This window comes from Myotis lucifugus, unplaced genomic scaffold (genome assembly GCF_000147115.1).
Source record: "Myotis lucifugus unplaced genomic scaffold, Myoluc2.0 scaffold_393, whole genome shotgun sequence".
Classification (NCBI taxonomy): Eukaryota; Metazoa; Chordata; class Mammalia; order Chiroptera; family Vespertilionidae; genus Myotis; species Myotis lucifugus.
The window spans coordinates 746,340-765,279 of record NW_005871441.1 but is presented as its reverse complement, the minus strand read 5'-3'; the positions used below and the strand labels follow the sequence as shown (position 1 = coordinate 765,279).

The 18,940-nt window shown below is 50.4% G+C and overlaps 1 protein-coding gene across 1 annotated transcript in view; it reads right to left on the bottom strand.

Moving 5' to 3' along the window:
* Positions 1-798: 798 nt before the first annotated feature.
* Positions 799-18,940, bottom strand: part of BPI (bactericidal/permeability-increasing protein) — a 29,195-nt gene continuing 11,053 nt past the window's right edge. The window contains exons 5-14 of the mRNA XM_023743473.1: positions 17,432-17,495; positions 16,035-16,126; positions 14,096-14,272; positions 12,952-13,011; positions 11,485-11,652; positions 10,421-10,488; positions 8,296-8,338; positions 4,238-4,301; positions 3,191-3,267; positions 799-1,671 (exon numbers count right to left, since the gene is read on the bottom strand). Of these exons, the coding sequence (XP_023599241.1) occupies positions 1,633-1,671; positions 3,191-3,267; positions 4,238-4,301; positions 8,296-8,338; positions 10,421-10,488; positions 11,485-11,652; positions 12,952-13,011; positions 14,096-14,272; positions 16,035-16,126; positions 17,432-17,495 (852 nt within the window). The 3' untranslated portion in view covers positions 799-1,632. The remainder of the gene's footprint in view (positions 1,672-3,190; positions 3,268-4,237; positions 4,302-8,295; positions 8,339-10,420; positions 10,489-11,484; positions 11,653-12,951; positions 13,012-14,095; positions 14,273-16,034; positions 16,127-17,431; positions 17,496-18,940) is intronic.

The window sequence follows — 18,940 nt, the reverse complement described above, 5'->3', positions numbered from 1 at the left end:
TTTGTCAGAGGATTGATGGTGTTAGCAGAAGTGTGTACATTTTTCTTTAAAAACACCTTTTATCCGCTTTTTCATCAGGACAAACGCTTTTGTCTGTTTTTATTATCGCCAGCCTGGATGAAGCCTGAACAACAGATTCCTAACTTGTGCCCACCCCCTTCCACTCTTGCCCCTCCAATGCTGTCAGAAGTCACAAGAAAACATTTTAAAAGCTAACCCTGGTCATGTCGCCCCGCACCCCACTGACTGCTTCAAACTCTTCCTCACCCTCCTGGTCTCAGACCAGATGTCAGCAACTCAAAGAGGCCTTCCAGAAACGCTCAATCAACTTGAAATAAAATGCTGTTAGAGCCCATCTGATGGCCTGAGACAGCCACACCTGCTGTTCCATGGCAGGAGCTATCCTGAAGCCCCGGAGGAGGCTCACGAAGAGTTCAAGGACGGTCTGGACTGGTGACCCGGCTTCCACGCCAGCCTGGAAGGTCATGGGGAACGGCTAATTGCAGCTGAAAATGCGATCGACTGAAACCTTCAACGGCCTCTGTCCCCTGGCCCAGTTCTACTTTGGGCCCAAGGGCTGAGCAGGAGAGGAGAGCACAGGCAGCGGTTCTCAACCTGTGGGTCGCGACCCCTTTGGGGGTTGAACGACCCTTTCACAGGGGTCGCCTAAGACCATCGGAAAACACATATATAATTACATATTGTTTTTGAGATTAATCACTATGCTTTAATTATGTTCAATTGGTAACAATGAAAATACATCCTGCATATCATATATTAACATTATGATTTATAACAGTAGCAAAATTACAGTTATGAAGTAGCAACGAAAATAATTTTATGGTTGGGGGTCACCACAACATGAGGAACTGTGTTAAAGGGTCGCGGCATTAGGAAGGTTGAGAACCACTGGATTAAGGGATCCATCATCCTTGGGCCCAAGTGTGGGGCAGGGAAAACAGGCTTTGCAGGATAGCTGTTCAACAGCGACACCAGGTGGCAGTGGCAGGAACAACAGCCCAGCGGACCCATCTACACAGCACTCTGACATGAGAAAGCAAGACTCCCTTTGGACTCTTAGCCAGTGTCCAAAGGGGAACAATGGCGCTTTTTGCTAACAGAGGCATGTGGGGGCCCAAGGTAGTAACTAGAAAAATGAAGAGGTGACTGCATCTGTGCTGTAGACTGATGCCTCAGGCCATGCTGGGTACAGCCAATGAATGAATGAATGGACATAAAACAAGAAATACCATCACACAGAATTCCACATTTAAAAAACCCAGGTGTTTCTCTTTTTCGTTCGTGTGTGTGTGTGTGTGTGTGTGTGTGAAGCACAAAGAGACATATTGTGGTTACACAACTGAAATGCAATTCCTGGCGGAAATGTCTGGGCAGGCTTAGCTTTTGAAAGAAGCTCATAATCCCCAAAATACACAGCACACACTTTCCCAAGCAACACGGCTCTCCATGCTTAGGTCATTTCTAAACCTGAGTTCAGAGACGTTCACAAGGGTCTCTGGGTCAAGAGCTAGAGGGGGCGCCTGGAGAAAGGTGGCCCACAGGCCTGTCGGGAACAGTGTTGACAACCCCTCCGCGGCTGGTGTGCTGACAGCCCCCGCACCGATGGCGACTTCAGTTGTAGAGAACATCTGCTCCAAACAGCAGGAAGTTCTAGGAAGAGACACAATGCTGTCAACAGCTGGAAGAGCACCCCCGTGGTGAGGGTGGGACTGCCGGGTGGTTAGAAGAGAACTTTGGGAGAGGGCAGAGTGGCGCTGACGCTGACGGAAAGGCAGGAGTGAGGGGGCACTCGGGGTCGCGCCTCTGGGGTCTGCACATCACAGCGCCCCTGACTGTGTCGGCAGCTCTCAGAGGTGCAGACCCCCAGGCAGCTCCGGGGCCTTCATTTGTCACCCCGGCCTCATGGCAGCTCAAGGGAGCCCTTGGTCCAGCCAAGGTTGCCAACCCACTTCCCTGTTCCTTCCTGCCCTTTACTCAGAACTTTCACAGATGAAGAAATAAAATGGTGCCATGGGGTCATTATTTCTTTTAAGGATGAGCTTGGGGAAAGGTGGGCAAATAGGAGATGTGTTTTCTCTGCTCTCTCATCTACGTTTCTCCATTCTCTTCACCCTATTAGTTCCCTAGTCTAAAGAGTTGGGGGTTGCTTGGATGTTGGGAATGAGGGAGGGCAAGGAATCTGGGTGATGGGGGTTCCCATGGGGCCATGAGGCTATCAGGAAAGACATTGACTAAGGTAAGGAGGGCAACAGGAGGCGATGGTTTGTTGCAGAGCGATCAGCTTCGCTGGGACAGGCTCGGGCCTCGGGGTGCTGAGCCTGAGCTGATGGCCGTGACCAGGGAAAGCCCATAGTGGGGAAGGCAGAGCCTGGGCAGGAGCCCGGGGAACTCCCTGTGGGAAGGAAGGGGAAGCAGGAAGCAGCGAAGGAGACTGAAAGGCCCTAGGGAGAGGCAGCTGGCAAACAGGGAGAGGGGGCTCTTTGACGCTAAGAAGACTGCTCCCAAGAAAGGGGTAAAGAGTGCCCGATGCTGCTGGGAGTCAGGCTGGGAGAAGGGCAGGAGGAGGTGGCCCGGACTGGTATCTGAATTCGCCAGCCACTGACCAGGCTTCATACCCACAGGCGTGGAATGACACCGATGCAAAAGAAGAGGCATGCAACAATAATTAAATGCAGCCGCCGAGGCTCTATGGCACCGAGGGAGTTGCATTTTTACCAGGTGTCAGGTGCGAATGATGCAGCCAACAGTTAAAAGCAGGGACCTGGCCCTGGCTGGTGTGGCTCAGTTGGTTCGAAAAGTCGCTGGTTCGATTCCTGGTCAGGACACATGCCCAGGTTACAGATTGGCTCCCTGGTTGGGGTGCATATGGGAGGCAACCAATCAATGTTTCTCACATCCATGTCCCTCTCTCTCTCACTCTCTCTCTCTTCCTCTCTAAGAAAATCAATTAAAAAATATATGCAGGGGCCTGGCTTCGGATCTGGACTTCATTAAATAGCCACGTGGCATTTCTGAGTCTTGGGCTTCCTTCTCTGTTTATCAAGAGCGCCCACCTTCCGGGGTGCTGTAAGGGTAGAAAGTGCGTGGCACGGGGCTTGCATAGGGAAAGCTTTTCAGCACCAGTTGCGTTGTGGTGGAGACCGGGTGAAAAGAGACCTTTGGGACTCACCTGGTAAGGCTGAAGCACCAGGTTGAAGAGCTGGACGTGGGTGGGCAGCGGGAGAGGGTAGCCTTTCTGCAGCCTCTCTGCAATGGAGGTTCAGGAAAGGATCAGGGAGGAGACGGGAGGAGATGGGGCCAGGTGGGCGGCCTCCCTGGGCTGGAGAGAGACCTGGGACCCGCGCATTCCCGCCCCATCACCCAAGCTCACGTCCAGGACCTGAGCAGGCGTCCTGACCATGATCCCCCTGCTGAGGGTGAGCACCCTGCTAGTGGGCACCAGGCCTGGGTGGCAACCAGGGGGCGCTGCTCACACGGGTGTGGACGGCCTGTGGACATGTGATTGGGGGTATCTACTTGTGGTTGCAGGAAGCCCCTCAATGTTTAGGATAAAATCAGAGATGGGCGGTGGCCAGGGGTCAGCTCTCTGACACCACCACGTTCTGAACTGGAACTCAGGACGATGCTAAATTCAAACCTGGTCTCCTAGGTCATTATGAAGCTACATGTGTCAAGGTGTGAGGATGAGTCAGACTCTATATAATAATTTGTTGCCTTCATTTATTATTTTTAATAGTCTAATCACATGCTATGTGGGCCTCTCTGTGTACCGTCGCCCCTGGCTACGCCAAGGTTAGCGGCAGGCTCACCAGTGTGGTGAGCATAAGACCTTCGCTGGGACCCTTCTCCCCTGGCCTTCCTCCCAGAGTTGGAGAAAGGCCAAGGGCTCTGGCTTCAGAGGTGGCATGAAACCCAAGCTCCTCCTCTCACCTGCTCTGTGGCCTGGTCATTTAACTTCTCTGACCTCCTCCCATGAAAGCAGGAGATATTAATAATCCCCCACCTCATAAGGATCAGATGGGCACCTAGTAAGAATGCCACCCACGCCGAGTTCCGTTTTCTTCATTCCGAATCTGGGCCAGGTGCCATCTGAGGTTCAGTTGAGGTGACCACCCCTCAGCCCCCACAAATGGAGCCAGGTGTTAGGCGGCTCTAAGAACTATCCCTACTACTTCTCCCAGGACTAAACCTCAGGTGTTTCTGCAAAGCTCCTTACCGTTAACCTTGGGAAGCACAGTAGTGGGCACAATGTAGTTCATGATGGCCTGCAGCAACTCAACCTGGAAACCAGAAGGAGGACGGCACCCACGTCAGGGCATGCAGGCAGCGCGGTCTTCCATCACCCTCCCTCCCACGCAGGGCACCTCCCAGTTGGAAAAGGCCGAGAGATGGACCCCAGTGATGTGAAAACTCTGCAGCTCGGTCAAGGTCATGGAAGTGGTCTCTAACTCTAAAGGTTCCAGTGGCAACGCAAGTTCTAGGCCAGTGATGGCGAACCTACGACACGCGTGTCAGAGGTGACACGCGAGCTCATTTTTTTGGTTGATTTTTCTTTATTAAATGGCATTTAAATATATAAAATAATATAAAAATATGTCTTTGTTTTACTATGGTTGCAAATATCAAAAAATTTCTATATGTGACACGGTACCAGAGTTAAGTTAGGGTTTTTCAAAATGCTGGCACGCCGAGCTCAAAAGGTTCGCCATCACTGCTCTGGACTATAAGGTGCAAGGCAGAGAGTATTTAAATGTGAAAATGCGGGCTAGAGGGCACACTGGCTCAACCTGTCCCAGGGTTATTCAGCGATGTTCATCAAAAGCCTCACAAATGTGTGTGTTTGGTGGGCTGCAAGCATGCCTCTAAGGCATTTATCCTGAGGAAGTGACAAGGATGTGGGCAGAAACAGATGCAAGGATGCTCAAAGAGTGATGAATGTAACAAAAACAATGGAATACTACTCAGCAGTAAAAACAACAAAAAAAAAGAATGAAATTCTGCCATTTGTGACAACATGGATGGACCTGGAGGGTAAATAACTCAGACAGATAAAGACAATACAGCATGAGTTCACGTATATGTGTGGTCGCCAGAGGGGAGGGGGATGGAGGGATGGGTGAAAATGGTGAAGGGGGATATAGTCACTTATAGTGTGGTAAGTAGGCACAGTGACAGATGGTTACTGGACTTAGTGTGGTGATCACATTGTAAGGAATAGAAATGTCAAGTCACTGTGTTGTACACCTGAAAACTAATATAATATTGCATGTCAACTATACTGTAATAACAATTGTTTAAAAAACAGCCTACATGTCCACACTTGGGGAGCCATCTGGAGGACATGGTGGCACTTTGATGCTAGGAAACTACACAATTGTTATGCATGACAGTGTAGAAGTATAATTATAATCACATATTTATGATATTTTTCGAGTAAGGAAAGTGGGCTGTGGAAACCACAGAATTACATTTTGTTATTGGATACACATAGCAAAAGGCGAGGAAGGATATACTTCAAATTATTAGTTAATGGGGAAATTAGGAAATGGTTTTTATTTTCTTTCTTTTGTAAACCTGTAGGTTCTGATTGTTCTATAATGTATATGTTTTGCTTTTGCAATGAAAAAAAAAAGTCAACTATAATGTAACACCCTCAAGAGCATTGCCTGCAGTGGTGACATTTACAACTTGTAATTATGCACATTTTTGTTTCTGGAACAATTGAGTCTCCTCTCCCAGGCTGTAATTCTCTGGGCTCATCAAACACGGTGCCCTTCTTCCCATGAATCTAGGAACTTAACATTTTTATTTTCTGCAGAAGCAGCAGTTGGTTGCCCACTGAGTCATCACACTGTGGTGCCTCAGCACCAGTGATGCCATGAGAATACAGTGAGGTAGCTTTGAGCCTTTTGTTGTTGTTGTTGTCATCTCTCATCAGATGGGAAGGGCTGGTTGGAGTTCCATCGGATTTGGAGGGACATTGGGACGGTCTGACTTGGGGGTTGCACCCACTTGGTGGGGGTACTGGGGCAGTGCCGTAGACCAATTCCAGCATGTCATAATTTTTAAGAGTTTCATCAAAAGGTTGATGAGACTTGGGGACTCAACAGGGTTGAGTCACACATGGAGTCACCTGTTGAGAATGGCTAAAGGCATTTCCCCAAACCTGAATAGGAAACTGATTGTGGCTGCCAGTTAAAGGGCATCTTGCCGAAACTGGTTTGGCTCAGTGGATAGAGCGTCGGCCTGCGGATTGAAGGGTCCCGGGTTCGATTCCCGTCAAGGGCATGTACCTGGGTTGCGGGCACATCCCCAGTGGGAGATGTGCAGGAGGCAGTTGGTCGATGTTTCTCTCTCATCGATGTTTCTAACTCTCTATCTCTCTCCCTTCCTCTCTGTAAAAAATCAATAAAATATATTTAAAAAAAAAAAAGGGCATCTTAATCTACATGTTATTGCCTCCTACTGGCCAAACAACTGGACAGCCATAGGCTAATTCCCCCAAACTGACAATGCTTCTGTACCCTTTGAAACCTTACCCTTTGAAGTGTATTATCTCCACCTTGCCTTAGGACAAATTGTGTTAATAAAAGCAAGGGTTCTAGACAAGGAGGGAGTCTTCAGTTTCTTTAGCTGAAGGCCCTCTGACCCCCAATGCCTTTCAAAATTATATCTCGTCTCCGGACACTTTATTAGTCTCTGGATTCCATTTATGCACAGCCCCTTTTCCAGATTCCTGAACCCTTCTTGATGCTGGGACAAGAACCCCGGCAGGGCAGGAGATCCAAGGAAATGTTCTCCAGGGGTTCACCAAGAGGCCACGCGTAGTAAGGCGCTGTGGACAGAATCCGCATGCTGTGGCGTCTAATGGGAGTCACCAGGGTGATGCTCACTCAGGGCAGCTGTTGAAGAGCATTTGAGCTGCTACTTACGTGGGCAGCTCACCAGCAGGGCCCTCCTTGGACGAGGGAGGAGGGGTGAGTCTACTTAATGATGGTCAGGGATTCCAGGTAGTGGCATCATCTACCTGGGCTGGTGAGAACCCTGCTCCTCTCCCTCCCACCTGCCCTTCTCCATCTCAGTGACTTTGCCACTTACCCAGCTGCTCAAGCCAAAAATCTAGGTGTCATTCTTCAATGCCCTTTCCCTCACCCCATACATCATATCTCTCATCAAGCTTTGCCTGGCCTGACCAGTGTGGCTCAGTGGTTGAGTGACGACCCACGAACCAAGAGGTCACGGGTTGCAGGCTGGATCCCCAGTGAGGGGCGTGCAGGAGGCAGCCAATCAATATTTATGTTTCTACCTATCTCTCCCTTCCTCTCTCTCTCTAAAGTCAATAAAAACATATTTTACAAAATTTTAAAAAAGGTTTTGTCTGACCTTACTTCCAAAGTACATGTCCCCAATCTATCATCTTTCTCTTTCTTGCTGGCCTCATCTTCACATGGACAAATGTACCCATCTCCCCATTTATTAATGTGGTCTAACCTTGTCCCTAGACTCCATTCTCCTACTCCCAGCCCGGGGCAACTTTCATCAAGGTACAAATCAGGTCATGTCACTCTGTATGAAACAGTTCATTGCTCCTCACTGCCCTTCAAACACCATCTGCTCTAGCCCAGAAGCCCCGGGTGAGCCAGCCCCGGGGCCTTTGTCCCTGCTATTTCTTCTGCCTGCGGCAGATCTTCCCCCTGCTGCCTCCCTCAGCCCAGATATCACCTCCTCAGAGAGGCTTTCCCTGGTCACACTGTCTAACCCTCAACCGTCTCATCACTGTCTACCCCACTTCTGTTTTGTTTTTCATAGCGCTGATCTTGACTGAAGTAATCTTCCTTTCGTATTGTCTGCTTTCCCGCTATGATGTGAAGCTCTAGAAGGGGTGGCTTCCCTGTCTTCCTCATGAGCATATCCCAACACCTGGAGCAGCGCCTGCCCTATAGCAGGTGCTCGGCAAAGTAATTCACTTGTTCATTCAACAAACATTTACTGGGCAGATTTTCTATACCAGATTGTGCACATTTAACTCCAATGGAGCCTCACCATATTAGCTCAAGTGGGAAGGATTATCCCTGACTTGTGGGGAAGGGTTGAAGTTCCGAAAGGAAAGTGACCTGCCCAAGGCCCACAAAGCTCCTCCCATCATTACCTCACATGCAAATTGTATGCAAATGACCAGTGGCCTCCTGAAATGATGCCATGAGCCCAGTGGTCTTCAGGACCATTATCTCAAGATCAGGGGAAGGAAGGAGCCTCCAAGGGCCTCAGACTCACCGAGAAGGGGCCGATGTCTGAGTGCTTCAGTTCCAGGAGCAGCCTGTGAGAAGGGGAGGGGCGGCTGAGACACCATTTGCCTGACTCATATGAGAATTCAGTTACTGGGGAGGAAGGGCCACTCTGGTTCATCCCCCTTCCTCTGGTCACAGCCCCCCGGTTTTTCCTTTGGGGAAACCACCCATTCTCTACACTGTCAGTGCTGAGCTGGGGGTGGGCTGGCCAAGGGGCAGGTTCCACCTCCCTGGCCGCAGTGATTGCTTCAGGGTTGGCCCTGTGGCTCATGGCTGGCCCAAGGAGAGGTGGTCTCAGCTGGAAATATTGGCAATGAGATGTTCTTTTTTCTCCAGGGAAATCAGGAAGCTGCTGGTGACCATTTCTGTCACCACTTGGCGATAGCCTTCTGGAAAATGAAGCCAGCGTAGGGGATAGCAGAGCCAAGAGACGAGGGAGTCAGAGTCCCAAGGACATTACTTAAGCACCTGGATCCACCCTGGCCTGAAACCCTTGGACTTTTCAATTGCCTGAGCCAATCAACTATTTCTTCTTTACAGCCTTTATGGCATTTTAAATGTGATCTCAGAGAAAGGGAGAAATAAATGGCCGTTTATTGAAACCCCTATCATTCACCCTGTTGAGTACTTTGTCCCAATGAATTCCTGCAAGACTCCAAGAGGCAAGGGCCATCGCACTGGCATGTTGCAGATGAGAAAACTGACACTCAGAGAGGTCAAACAACCTGCCTGAGGCCACACAGCCAACAATGAGCAAAGCAGAATTTCTAATAAGTCCCCCGGAGGCCAACACTCTTGTCTCCATTACCTACAAAGTTTGAAAACTCACTCTTGTTCACCAAGACTTAGGAGCCCCGGACCCCAGTCCTGTAGGTTATTTCAGAAAGTCTGTGCTCAGCCACCACCCAGCTGCGTCCTCTCCGGCTCCTCTATCTGAGAGGCCCACGGGAGCTTCAAGGAACATTAAACCCACCTGTTCCCAAAGCAGTAACTCTTCTCAGAAGGATGTCACAGAAATGAGCAGCATAGAGGCCTCAGGGACCCATGCCAAGGTGAAGAAGGACACCTCCGTGCCAGGGTGAAGGAGGACATGGGCAGGAGCCTGGGTCAGGACTCAGTTTAACCAGCGTGAGTGTGAGTAAGAGGTTGATGCCAGGTCTAAATGTTGGGGCCACGGCATTTACTCTCTCCGGGTGTCTTTTTCTTTGTGTCACCTCTATCCTCCCTCTTCCTCCTTTTGTGTCTCTCTTATGTGTCTCCCCATCTGCCTGTCTCTCTGTCTCTCACGCTCCGTCTCTCTTTCTTGATGTCTCTTTCCTTGTGTGTGTGTCCCTCTCTCTGAATGTCTCTCTTTCTCTGTCTCTCCTCCAATTTCTGCATTTCTCTTTTTTCTGTGTCTCCCTTTTACTTATCGAGCAATTATTTTTATCCCTTGAAGTGCTCCAAACACATCAACACATATTAGTGCCTCATTTCATCCTCACGACAATGCTGCTGTGAAGGAGCAATTCTTGGGCTTATTTTACAGTCAGGGACGCCGAAGTTTGGAAAGTTTGTTGCTTACCACGGCGAGCTGCGCTTCCAATGCAGGTGCCTGGACGTCAGACACCACGCTCACACACCTCCTCTGCCGGGATTCAACCCAGCACATGGACCCCAGTCTCCCAGCGGGGGAGGGCTGACAGGGTCCCAAGGATAGGGGTGAAGAAGTTGAAGTGGGTTTTCCAAGTGCCAAGGAAGGCCGGGGGTGTGGGGTGGCGGGGGCTGCTGTGGTTCAGTGTGGAGTGGCATCAGCCATGAGTTGGCCCACAACTGAGAGGTGCCTGAGACGAGGGACTTTCAGTGCCCCAACTGGGACACTCCGGGCAAACTGAGATGGCTGGTTACCCTACGCCGTGTGGCCTTGGGCAAGTCACTTCGTCTCTGAGTGTTGATTTCACTGTCTGTGAAATGGGAACATTGTGCCCTCTGCACACTGTTTGAAGCTTCAATGTGATGGGTGAACGGAAAAGCAATGGCATAGTACTTGGCACACTGTAAGGTCATTGCTAGCCCATGGACCCCACGAATGAATGGGCAGCTCCCTCCCCCTGACCCACAGGTCCACTTACTTGTCCAAGCTGAGTTCTCCCACAAGCCTGTCGGACATGGCGCCGACCTCCACAGAAGCGTTCGCGCTCTGCAAAACAACAACCCAGGAGGTGAGGTGCTGGCCCAAGGCCTGGGGGCTCTGGAAGGCCTCCACGGCTGGGAGGGTCAGCTTGGGGTGGGGGTGGGGGGTGGCCTCCCTTTTACTTCCTCCTTGTTGATGAGTCCTGGGCTGGGACCAAGTACCATTTTCTCCCCAGCTTCTGAGTCCGTGTCTGAGTTCCCAAGCTACTTGTGAGTCAGGCCATAGGCCAGCCCTATTCTCACAGCCATTCATTCATTTATTCATTCAACAAATATTTGGTGAGTTAGAAAACCGAGCTTCCTGCCTCAGCGACTCTGTGAGAACCCATTTAATCTGCAAAGTGGGGGAAATGGGTCTCAGCTTGAGACTGCGCAGACCTGCTGCGGCCTGTGAGTGCCTCCTGGTGGGAGAAAGTCTGGCCTCACCCCCAGCGGCCAGAGTGGGTGCCTCCGAAAGTTCACGGCGCGACACAGTGATCACATGAGTGAGTGCACAAATCAACAATGGAATAAAAACTTGAATAAGTGAGGGATTGAACATACCAATGAAGGCATAAACAAAGATATGTGTGGATGAATACATAATGAATGAAAGAACAAATATACAAATGAATGATCAATTGGACAAGGGTATAAGTAAATGAATAAATGAATAATAATGCATGTATAAACCAGAAGAGATATAGCATATTTCAAGTTAGCAATCTAATGAATAATTGAATGAATAAATGAATGAACAATACACAAATGCATAAATGACTGAAGATAGGAGTGAATGAATCAGAAACAGTACACATACTTCAAACCAATGACGAATGAATAATTGAGTGAATGAGTGCCTGCAGGAGCCCAAAGCAGTTAGTGTAATGGCTCTGGTCACAGCCCTGCAGCTACAGAGTCCAGGTTTGAATCTGGGTAGGATTCACACGGTCCCCTGACCCCGAGGGCGTGCTCTCAGCCCTGTCCAGGGCTCCCCATCTGCCCACACCCTGGAACAGCTTACCATGCCAAGCAGGAAGAGAGGGGCCAAGGAGGAGTTCGGGAGGACAGCGAAGGCCTGGGCCTCCAGGACCGGGGTGCAGGCAAGGCCAGCGGGGGACACAGTGAGGTGCGGTGGAGAAGAGACTCTGACGAGGAACTGCATGCTCATGTTGGGGAACATCTTGGCCAACTGCAGCCCCCGGTGGGGACAACCAACAAAAGGGACACTTTTACTTAAATGTTTCTAAATCCTGTCTTGTCCTGGCCCTGCATAAACACCTCCAATGTCTTCCCAGTGCATTTTGACTAAACCCTGAGACCGCATGATCTGGCAGCTGAAACCCTGCCAACCCCACTCTACACACCTCCAGTGCCAGCCACCTGGGACTCCTGTTGTGCAAATAGGACCTGCTGTTTTCCCAAGACCCTTTGCACTCTCTGTTCCCTCTCCCTGAATGCTTGTCCCTCCATTCTTTCCCAGCTTGGCTCTTTCCCTTCCCTCAGGTCTTAGATCAAATGGCACCTCCTCAGAAAGCAGTGGTGGCTTCAAGGGGGAATGAGGAGGGATTTGGTGACACCTCATCTCTGCTGGCCTGCAATCCTCCCCAGGTAAACTCAAAGTCTGAGTAAAAATAATGCGATTGTTACGCAAATTAAGCTTCAAGACAATTCCCTTAGCTACCCTATCAGTCACACCTTCAAGTATCACCACTGAAGAGGCTGTTAGGACTAAACACTTGTGTCCCCCTCATGCCCAAATTCATATAGTATATTGAATTCCTAATCCCCAGTGTGGCTGTATTTGGAGACGGGCCTTAAGGAAGTACAGTAATTGCAACTGAATGAAGTCATCAGGGTGGGGCCTTGCTCTGATAGAATTAGTGTCCTGTAAAAAGAGACCCCAGAGAGCTCCCCCTCTCTGTAAGTGCTCACAGGAAAGGCCATCTGAGGACCCTGCAAGAAGGCAGCCATCTACCAGCCAGGAAGAGAGCCTTCATCAGAAACAGACCCAGCTGCCACCTCGATCTTGGACCAGAACTGTGAGAGGTAAATTCCTGATGTTTAAGCCACCCAGTCTGGCGTTTGGTTATGGCAGCTGAGCTGTTTGAAACAGAGGCTTTCTTTAGCCCCCTTGTCTAACGACCTTATCAACCTGTTGGCTTCACTTATCACAGTCTGCATTTCTTTTTTTATTGTGTTGGGTGCCCGACTAATCGTTTTCTCTCTCCACTAGACTGGAGCCCCGGGAAGGCAGGGATATGGTCTTTCTGGCTGGATACCCAGCCCAGGGCCCCCAGCACACAGCCACTCTCACACCTGAGCCTTTCTGTTTGGGATGGACTTTGCAAATTACTGCTACCCTTTCAGGCTGGACTACTCCTGGATCTGGAGGGGGCTCTCGTCAGGCCGCTCAGCAGAGCCCTGTCCTCCCAGCACCCCTGGGCTGACAGCGGGGGTGGGAGTAGGGGGGAGGCAGGCCTTTTCTTACCTGGGGTATGAGGGTTCCAAAGTACTTGGTTGTCAGTCGGAATTTGGATTTCTTTGGAATCTATAGCAAGAGAAGAGAAGAAACAAAGATTCTGGGGAATTATGTTCTAGATTAGGGGGCAAATTCCATATGAGAGTGAGGGATGGAATATACAAACACAATGGCCAGACCTATAGGACAGTGGAACAATGATCCAGGGCTTCTGCAGCAACCAACCCAGGACAGTCAGGACCGGCTCCCTGACTGCCAGCTGCCCAATGTTTTTTGCCCCCAAAAGTCAAATATGCTCTTAAACCAATCGTATAGGATGCCCAGCTTCTATTAACCCACACCCAGCTTCCCCACCTGACAAGCTCCGTAAGCGCACACCTTCGTGTCCCCCTCACCCCCAAATTCATGTATTGAAGCCCTCCCTTTCTCTCACTAGGAAGCTTTCCCACCCCCTGCCTGCCTCTGAGTCTTTGCCAAATGCAAGTGGTGGCTGACCCCCTTGCCCTACAGAGTTCTCATTCGGTGGTCTTCATTTATTTCCACAGGGGGTAGGCGGGGCCTCAGCATCCCTGTGGTCCCTCTGCAGGGAGGGAGAATATGACATCTCTTCCAGGAGAGGCACAGGAGGAAGCCCATGTGGTTGGTGACTGGTTGGATCAGGTTGCACCTAGACCTGGAGAGGATGGCCATCTCTTCATTTTACCGATGGGTAAACTGAGTCCTAGAGCGGGACTCAGCCATGACTATATAGAGACAATGAGGAGGAGGACAATCATGGTGACATGATGCTGAGACTGGATTACAGAGCCTGGCATAAAGCAAGGTCTCAGTGCTGGCTGTCACTAGGAGCACTCACCGAGTGCTCCCACTGCCAAGCCTGCGCTGAGTGCTTCCCATGCATTTCTATCTCACTTAATCCTCATCACCCCCTTTGGAGGTAGATACTGTTATTGGTGTTTTACAGATGAGGGAACTGAGATTCTGAGAGGTGGAGGAACCGGCCGAAGGTGACCCAGTGGGAAAAGAGGGGCCAATCAATATTCGAACTCAGGTCTGGCTGACTCAGGTCCAGACCTTGGTCTCCCCAAAGTGAACAGACTCAAATCCAGACTGTCTGCTGCTCTTCCCACACCCACCCCCGGCCCGGACGTACCATGTCATCCTTGAGGGTCAGGTTCAGAACTCCAGCCTGTTGGTACACAAGCCCAGCCGTATTGAAGAAATAGTCAGAGATGCCCAGGTACACCATGTGGTCATGGTCCATGGGTATGGCCAGCGCCGGTGGGGCGAAGGGAGGGGGGCTGCGGTGGGCCAGGCTGAAGAACTCCCCCTGGGGGTGGAGGCGACAGAGTGAGCCTGGGCATCCTTCAGGCATTATCATTCAACATGTTCATTCCAGGAAAAATGCATTGAGGATACCAATCATGCGTTCGCAGAGGAGAAAGCCGTGGCCAGAAAGTAACAATAGCACCAAACGTCTCCTGGGTGCCACGGTCCACCTGCTCTTCCCACCAACCCTGTGAGGTAGGTGTGATCATGCTCATTTCACAGGAGCCCACACTGAGGCACAGGGAGGTGGAGAGGCTGGCCCAGGTCACTTGGGTAAGTGGCAGAGCCGGAATGGAACCCCGGGCACCAGGGGTCCCGCAGCACACTCCCTACCATCCCATTGGCTCTGCCTCAACCTTGCCAGGAAGCACAGAAATTCTACTAAATGAACAATGAGTTCTGTTTGTTTTTTCATCCATCAAGTTAGCAGCAATTTCAAAGAGAGAGGTGAACTGTTGTGAGTATACTTGTACTTTATTTTATTTGTAATATATTTTTATTGATTTCAGAGAGGAAGGGAGAGGGAGAGAGACATAGAAACATCAATGATGAGAATCATTGATTGGCTGACTCTTGCACACCCTCCCCCCGCCTCTCCGTGCCCACTGCCCAGAGGCCCTCCGTGGCTGGGGTGGAACACTTGCCTCATCATCGTGGCGACGAAACAAGCATTCCACCAGGCCACTCACGCTGCCCGGGTCCCGCAGCAGGGACTCCGGCGGGGCTGAGAGGACTGGGTGCCGCCATCTTTGTGACAGAGTGATGGTTAATTTGCATATTACCCTTTTATTAGATAGGATAGGTTTCTGAAGAGCAATTTAGCAACACACTGCAAAAGCAAATAATCTATTTAGCTAAAAAATAATAATGTTGAGTTATAAAGAAGCAAATTGTAGATGAGTACATATGGTCAGATACTATTTATGTAAAATTTAAAGGCCTACAAAACAACTGTGTAAGAATTACAGACACACGTAGGCAGGAAGGACACACACCGACGTCCTCAGTGTGATTAATTCAGGAGGGTGGGATGGCAGGTTTGGAGAGGGGGCCCAAGAGGGCCTGAGCTATTTATGTCTACAGTGTTTCATTTTTTAAAAAGTCAGAGGCAAATATGACAAAATGGTCATATTTCTTTTTGTTTTTTTAAATCCTCACCTGAGGATATGCTCATTGATTTTAGAAAGAGGGGAAGGGGAGAGAGAGAGAAAGAGAGGGAACAACGATGTGAGAGAACATCAATTGGTGTCTTCCATAGCATCCACCCATTCAATAAACACTTATTGAGCACCTACTATATGCCAAGCACAGTTCTAGGTGCTGCACACACAGTAACGAACAAAGCAGTCACAGCCCCTTCTCTTTCAATCCAAGTGAGTGACTGTGTGTGTTTGTATGTGCGTGTTAGTAATAAATGCTGCTGAGAGAAATAAAGCAGATATGGGGCAGGAGGAAGGAGCTAGTCAGTGACACTGGTCTGAGAAGGCGTCTCCAGGGAGAGAGGATATTTGAGTAGAGACTTGAAGGAAGGAAGGGAGAGCCGGGGGGTCTCTGGGCAGAAGGAGTGGCCAGGGCCAGGCCAGGGATAGAGCAGGCCGAGTGTGTTCCAGGAATGACAGGAGGCCCATGTGCCTGAGCAGGGAGAAGATTCGGATGCAGGTGGTTGAGGAAGAGAGGAAAGGGTGGAGTCTTGTAAGGTTTGTTTCCCAGGATGATGGGGAGCCCCAGGAGTGAGGGTATATGATTGTTGGTGTAAGTCTCACCTTCAGCTGCCCATCCAGGGTTTCAGTCGTGGCTATCGGTGGTGCCAACAGTGAGTAATCGATCCCGGCCACCTTATCTATTTTGGCTGTCACTAGAGGGAAAGAAGACAGACTATGAGCTGGCTCCCTATGGCAGCGTCTTTGGGGCGTTTGATGCAGGGTCAGTATCCCCTAAAGTTGAATTAAGAACTGTAGTGCTTGTTCCATTTCCACCTCCTCCAGGGAGCCCACCCGGAACTCCCTTTAAAAGAAAATGAATCCACACCCCACATTCACAGCCATCATCTTCCCCCTTCTTCCAACAGCCCCTCGATGAAGCTAAAACACAGGGTAAAGGAGCAGAGAGACCTGGGCTTGCATCAAACTCTGTAAGACCTTGGCCATGTCCTATTGCTTCTCTGAGTCACTTTTTGTCATTTGTAGAGTGGGGTGATAGCAGTGGCTCACGGTGCTGAAGGACTAAATGAGAAGAAGGTCTATGCCCTATGCCCTGTACATATTGGGGCTCAAACACAGAAGGCACCGATATTAGCATAAATAATATCCTAGGCTGAGCTCCGGCTGGCTCGGGTCTGAAGGTTTCTCTGCTTCCCAGCAGTAAACAGTACAAATTAAGTAAACACCGGTCCCTCCTTTCTTCCTATGTTAGAGGCTCAGAAATGGCAGCCTGTCCAAGGCAAGATGGCACAGAACTGGGACTCAAACCCAACATATTTTTCCTGCCTGGCGAGGCCAAACCCTGGACATTGCAACTGCACTGCACATCCCCAGGATGGGCTCTGTCCCTGGAGGGGCTGGGTGGTGCCTGGAGCAAGGTAAAGCATCATCAGTGGGCATAAGCCACATGTTTGCCACACCAGCTTCCAGGGAGGGAGTCCAGGGCAAGTCACGGCTCCTTTCTGAGTCTCAGATTCCTCGTGGTAAAATTGGGAGAATATGCAAACTCAGTGGGGTGTGGTGAGGACATGGAGAGACAATTCTACCGGGTGCAAGGCACACGGTGAGCTCTCGGCCAGGGGAGTCCTCCCCCACCTACTGTGGCTCTTCACAGTTTGCCACGCACTTGGGGACAGAGAGAATTGTCTCCGTTTTAAAGATACGGAAACTGAGGCCCAGAGAGGCAAAGTGATCAGTCTCAGATCTCAGGACAGTATGTGTGTCTGGCCTCAGAGAGCTGAGGGCGTTTGGTTGTGGGGATAGGAGAATGAGTGGGTGTTTTTCCACCTCCCTTCTGGACTTGCCACAGGACCTGGCCCAATAGGGATCCAATGTCAACTGCCATGTGAAAATGAAAATAATCTGTTTCACACCCAGGCCCAGGCTCCATCACATTCTTCCTATCTCCCTACCCCTCAACCCCTTCTACCTCGGTCTCCTCGACCCCATCTAGCACTCACCTGGCATTGTCTGGAAATAAGGTTCCAGCTTGGAGGACACAGACTTGGTCACTACCTGGCAGATCTGGCGAGAACAAAAGAAGTGATCAGGGAAGACTTCCCAGAGTGTAAAAATGTTCTTTGAGAATAATGATCTGGACATGCCTTGCTTTCCTCGAATGTTTCCTTGAAAATCATGTAACTAATCCAGTTTCCCTTTTCTCTTTGGCCACCAGGAAGCCCAGAGTCCACCATGTAGCTTGGAAATAGTGACTGTATATGACTGGATGACCTGCACGTCTGCATTTTATTGACTACTCAAGTGTGGAACTTTCTTATTGGGTATTTATGTTTTCTCTATTTTAACGTGGGACTTCTTTGTTTGTTTGTATTTATCCATTTGTTTTTGCTGCCTCAGATCCTTTGTGGATGAGGCGGTGAGAAACAGGAGGTGGTCAGGGTCAACCTTCTCTGGTCCATGCTTCTGGGAGCAGGGGACAGACCTCTGCTCAAGCCTGGGCACACTCACCTTTGCTGAGTGTGGCCAGACGGACGCTCCCTGACCTCCCTGCCCCTCACATGACTCTCAAGGAAATAAGCACAAGTCTGAAAAGTCCTGGGTCACATGCTCATTTTGCCACCGAGGGAGTAACTTCATTTCTCTAGACCTGTATTTTCCCATCTGTAAAATGGAGCGTGACAGCTTCTATTTTCCATTCTTGCCACCCCCCATCAGGAGGTGGGGTCTGTGAACTCCCCCCTGGAATCTGGGGAGGGGGGGCGGGAAACAGGGGCGTGGTAGCAGAAGTGACATTGTGTAACTTCAGAAACCAGGCCATAAACGGCTGTGCAGCTTCCACTTTGGCCTCTTGAAATGCTGCCTCTCTGGTCGCTTCCTCCGGGAACCCAGGGACATGCTGTTTAGCTCCATGGAGAGGCCACAGGTAGTTGTTCGGCTCAGTAGTCCCAGCTGAGCAGAGCCTTCAAGGGTCTCCAGCCCAGGCACCAAGCTTTTGGGTCTCCCCTGATGAGACCCAGTCAGCAAGGAGGAGAGACAAGTTAAGCCGCCCTGACCTGTTGATTCCATGAACTGTGAGGATTATAAAGTTGCAGTTGCTTTATGACATCATATTTGGGGCTCTTTATTTCCAAGCCAGACATAGCTGGAAACAGGATAAAAGTCGTGGGCTTCCCTAACTGAAGGCATAGGGGCTGGGGGCGGGTGGTCAGACAAGCCCCCACCTTCACAATTGGGACTTGCCCCAAGTGTCTGGTGACTTTTGCCTCAGTCTCCCCGGTCCTCACCTTTCTTGACTGTTGGGCAGCCCCTGGCAGGTGGGCCACTGTCTCCCAGAAATGCCCTCCTAGCGTCCCAGGACCCAGGACTCTCCCCGCTCTCCGCCTGTCCCTTCCCTCGCTCTTCCCCGGACACCCTGTGAGCTCCTCTTCCCTCTTCCATATCGGAGCTCCTTCCTCCTGGGTTCCCTGTGTCCGCTCACAGGTTCCCCGGAGCCCTGCCAGGCGCACCAG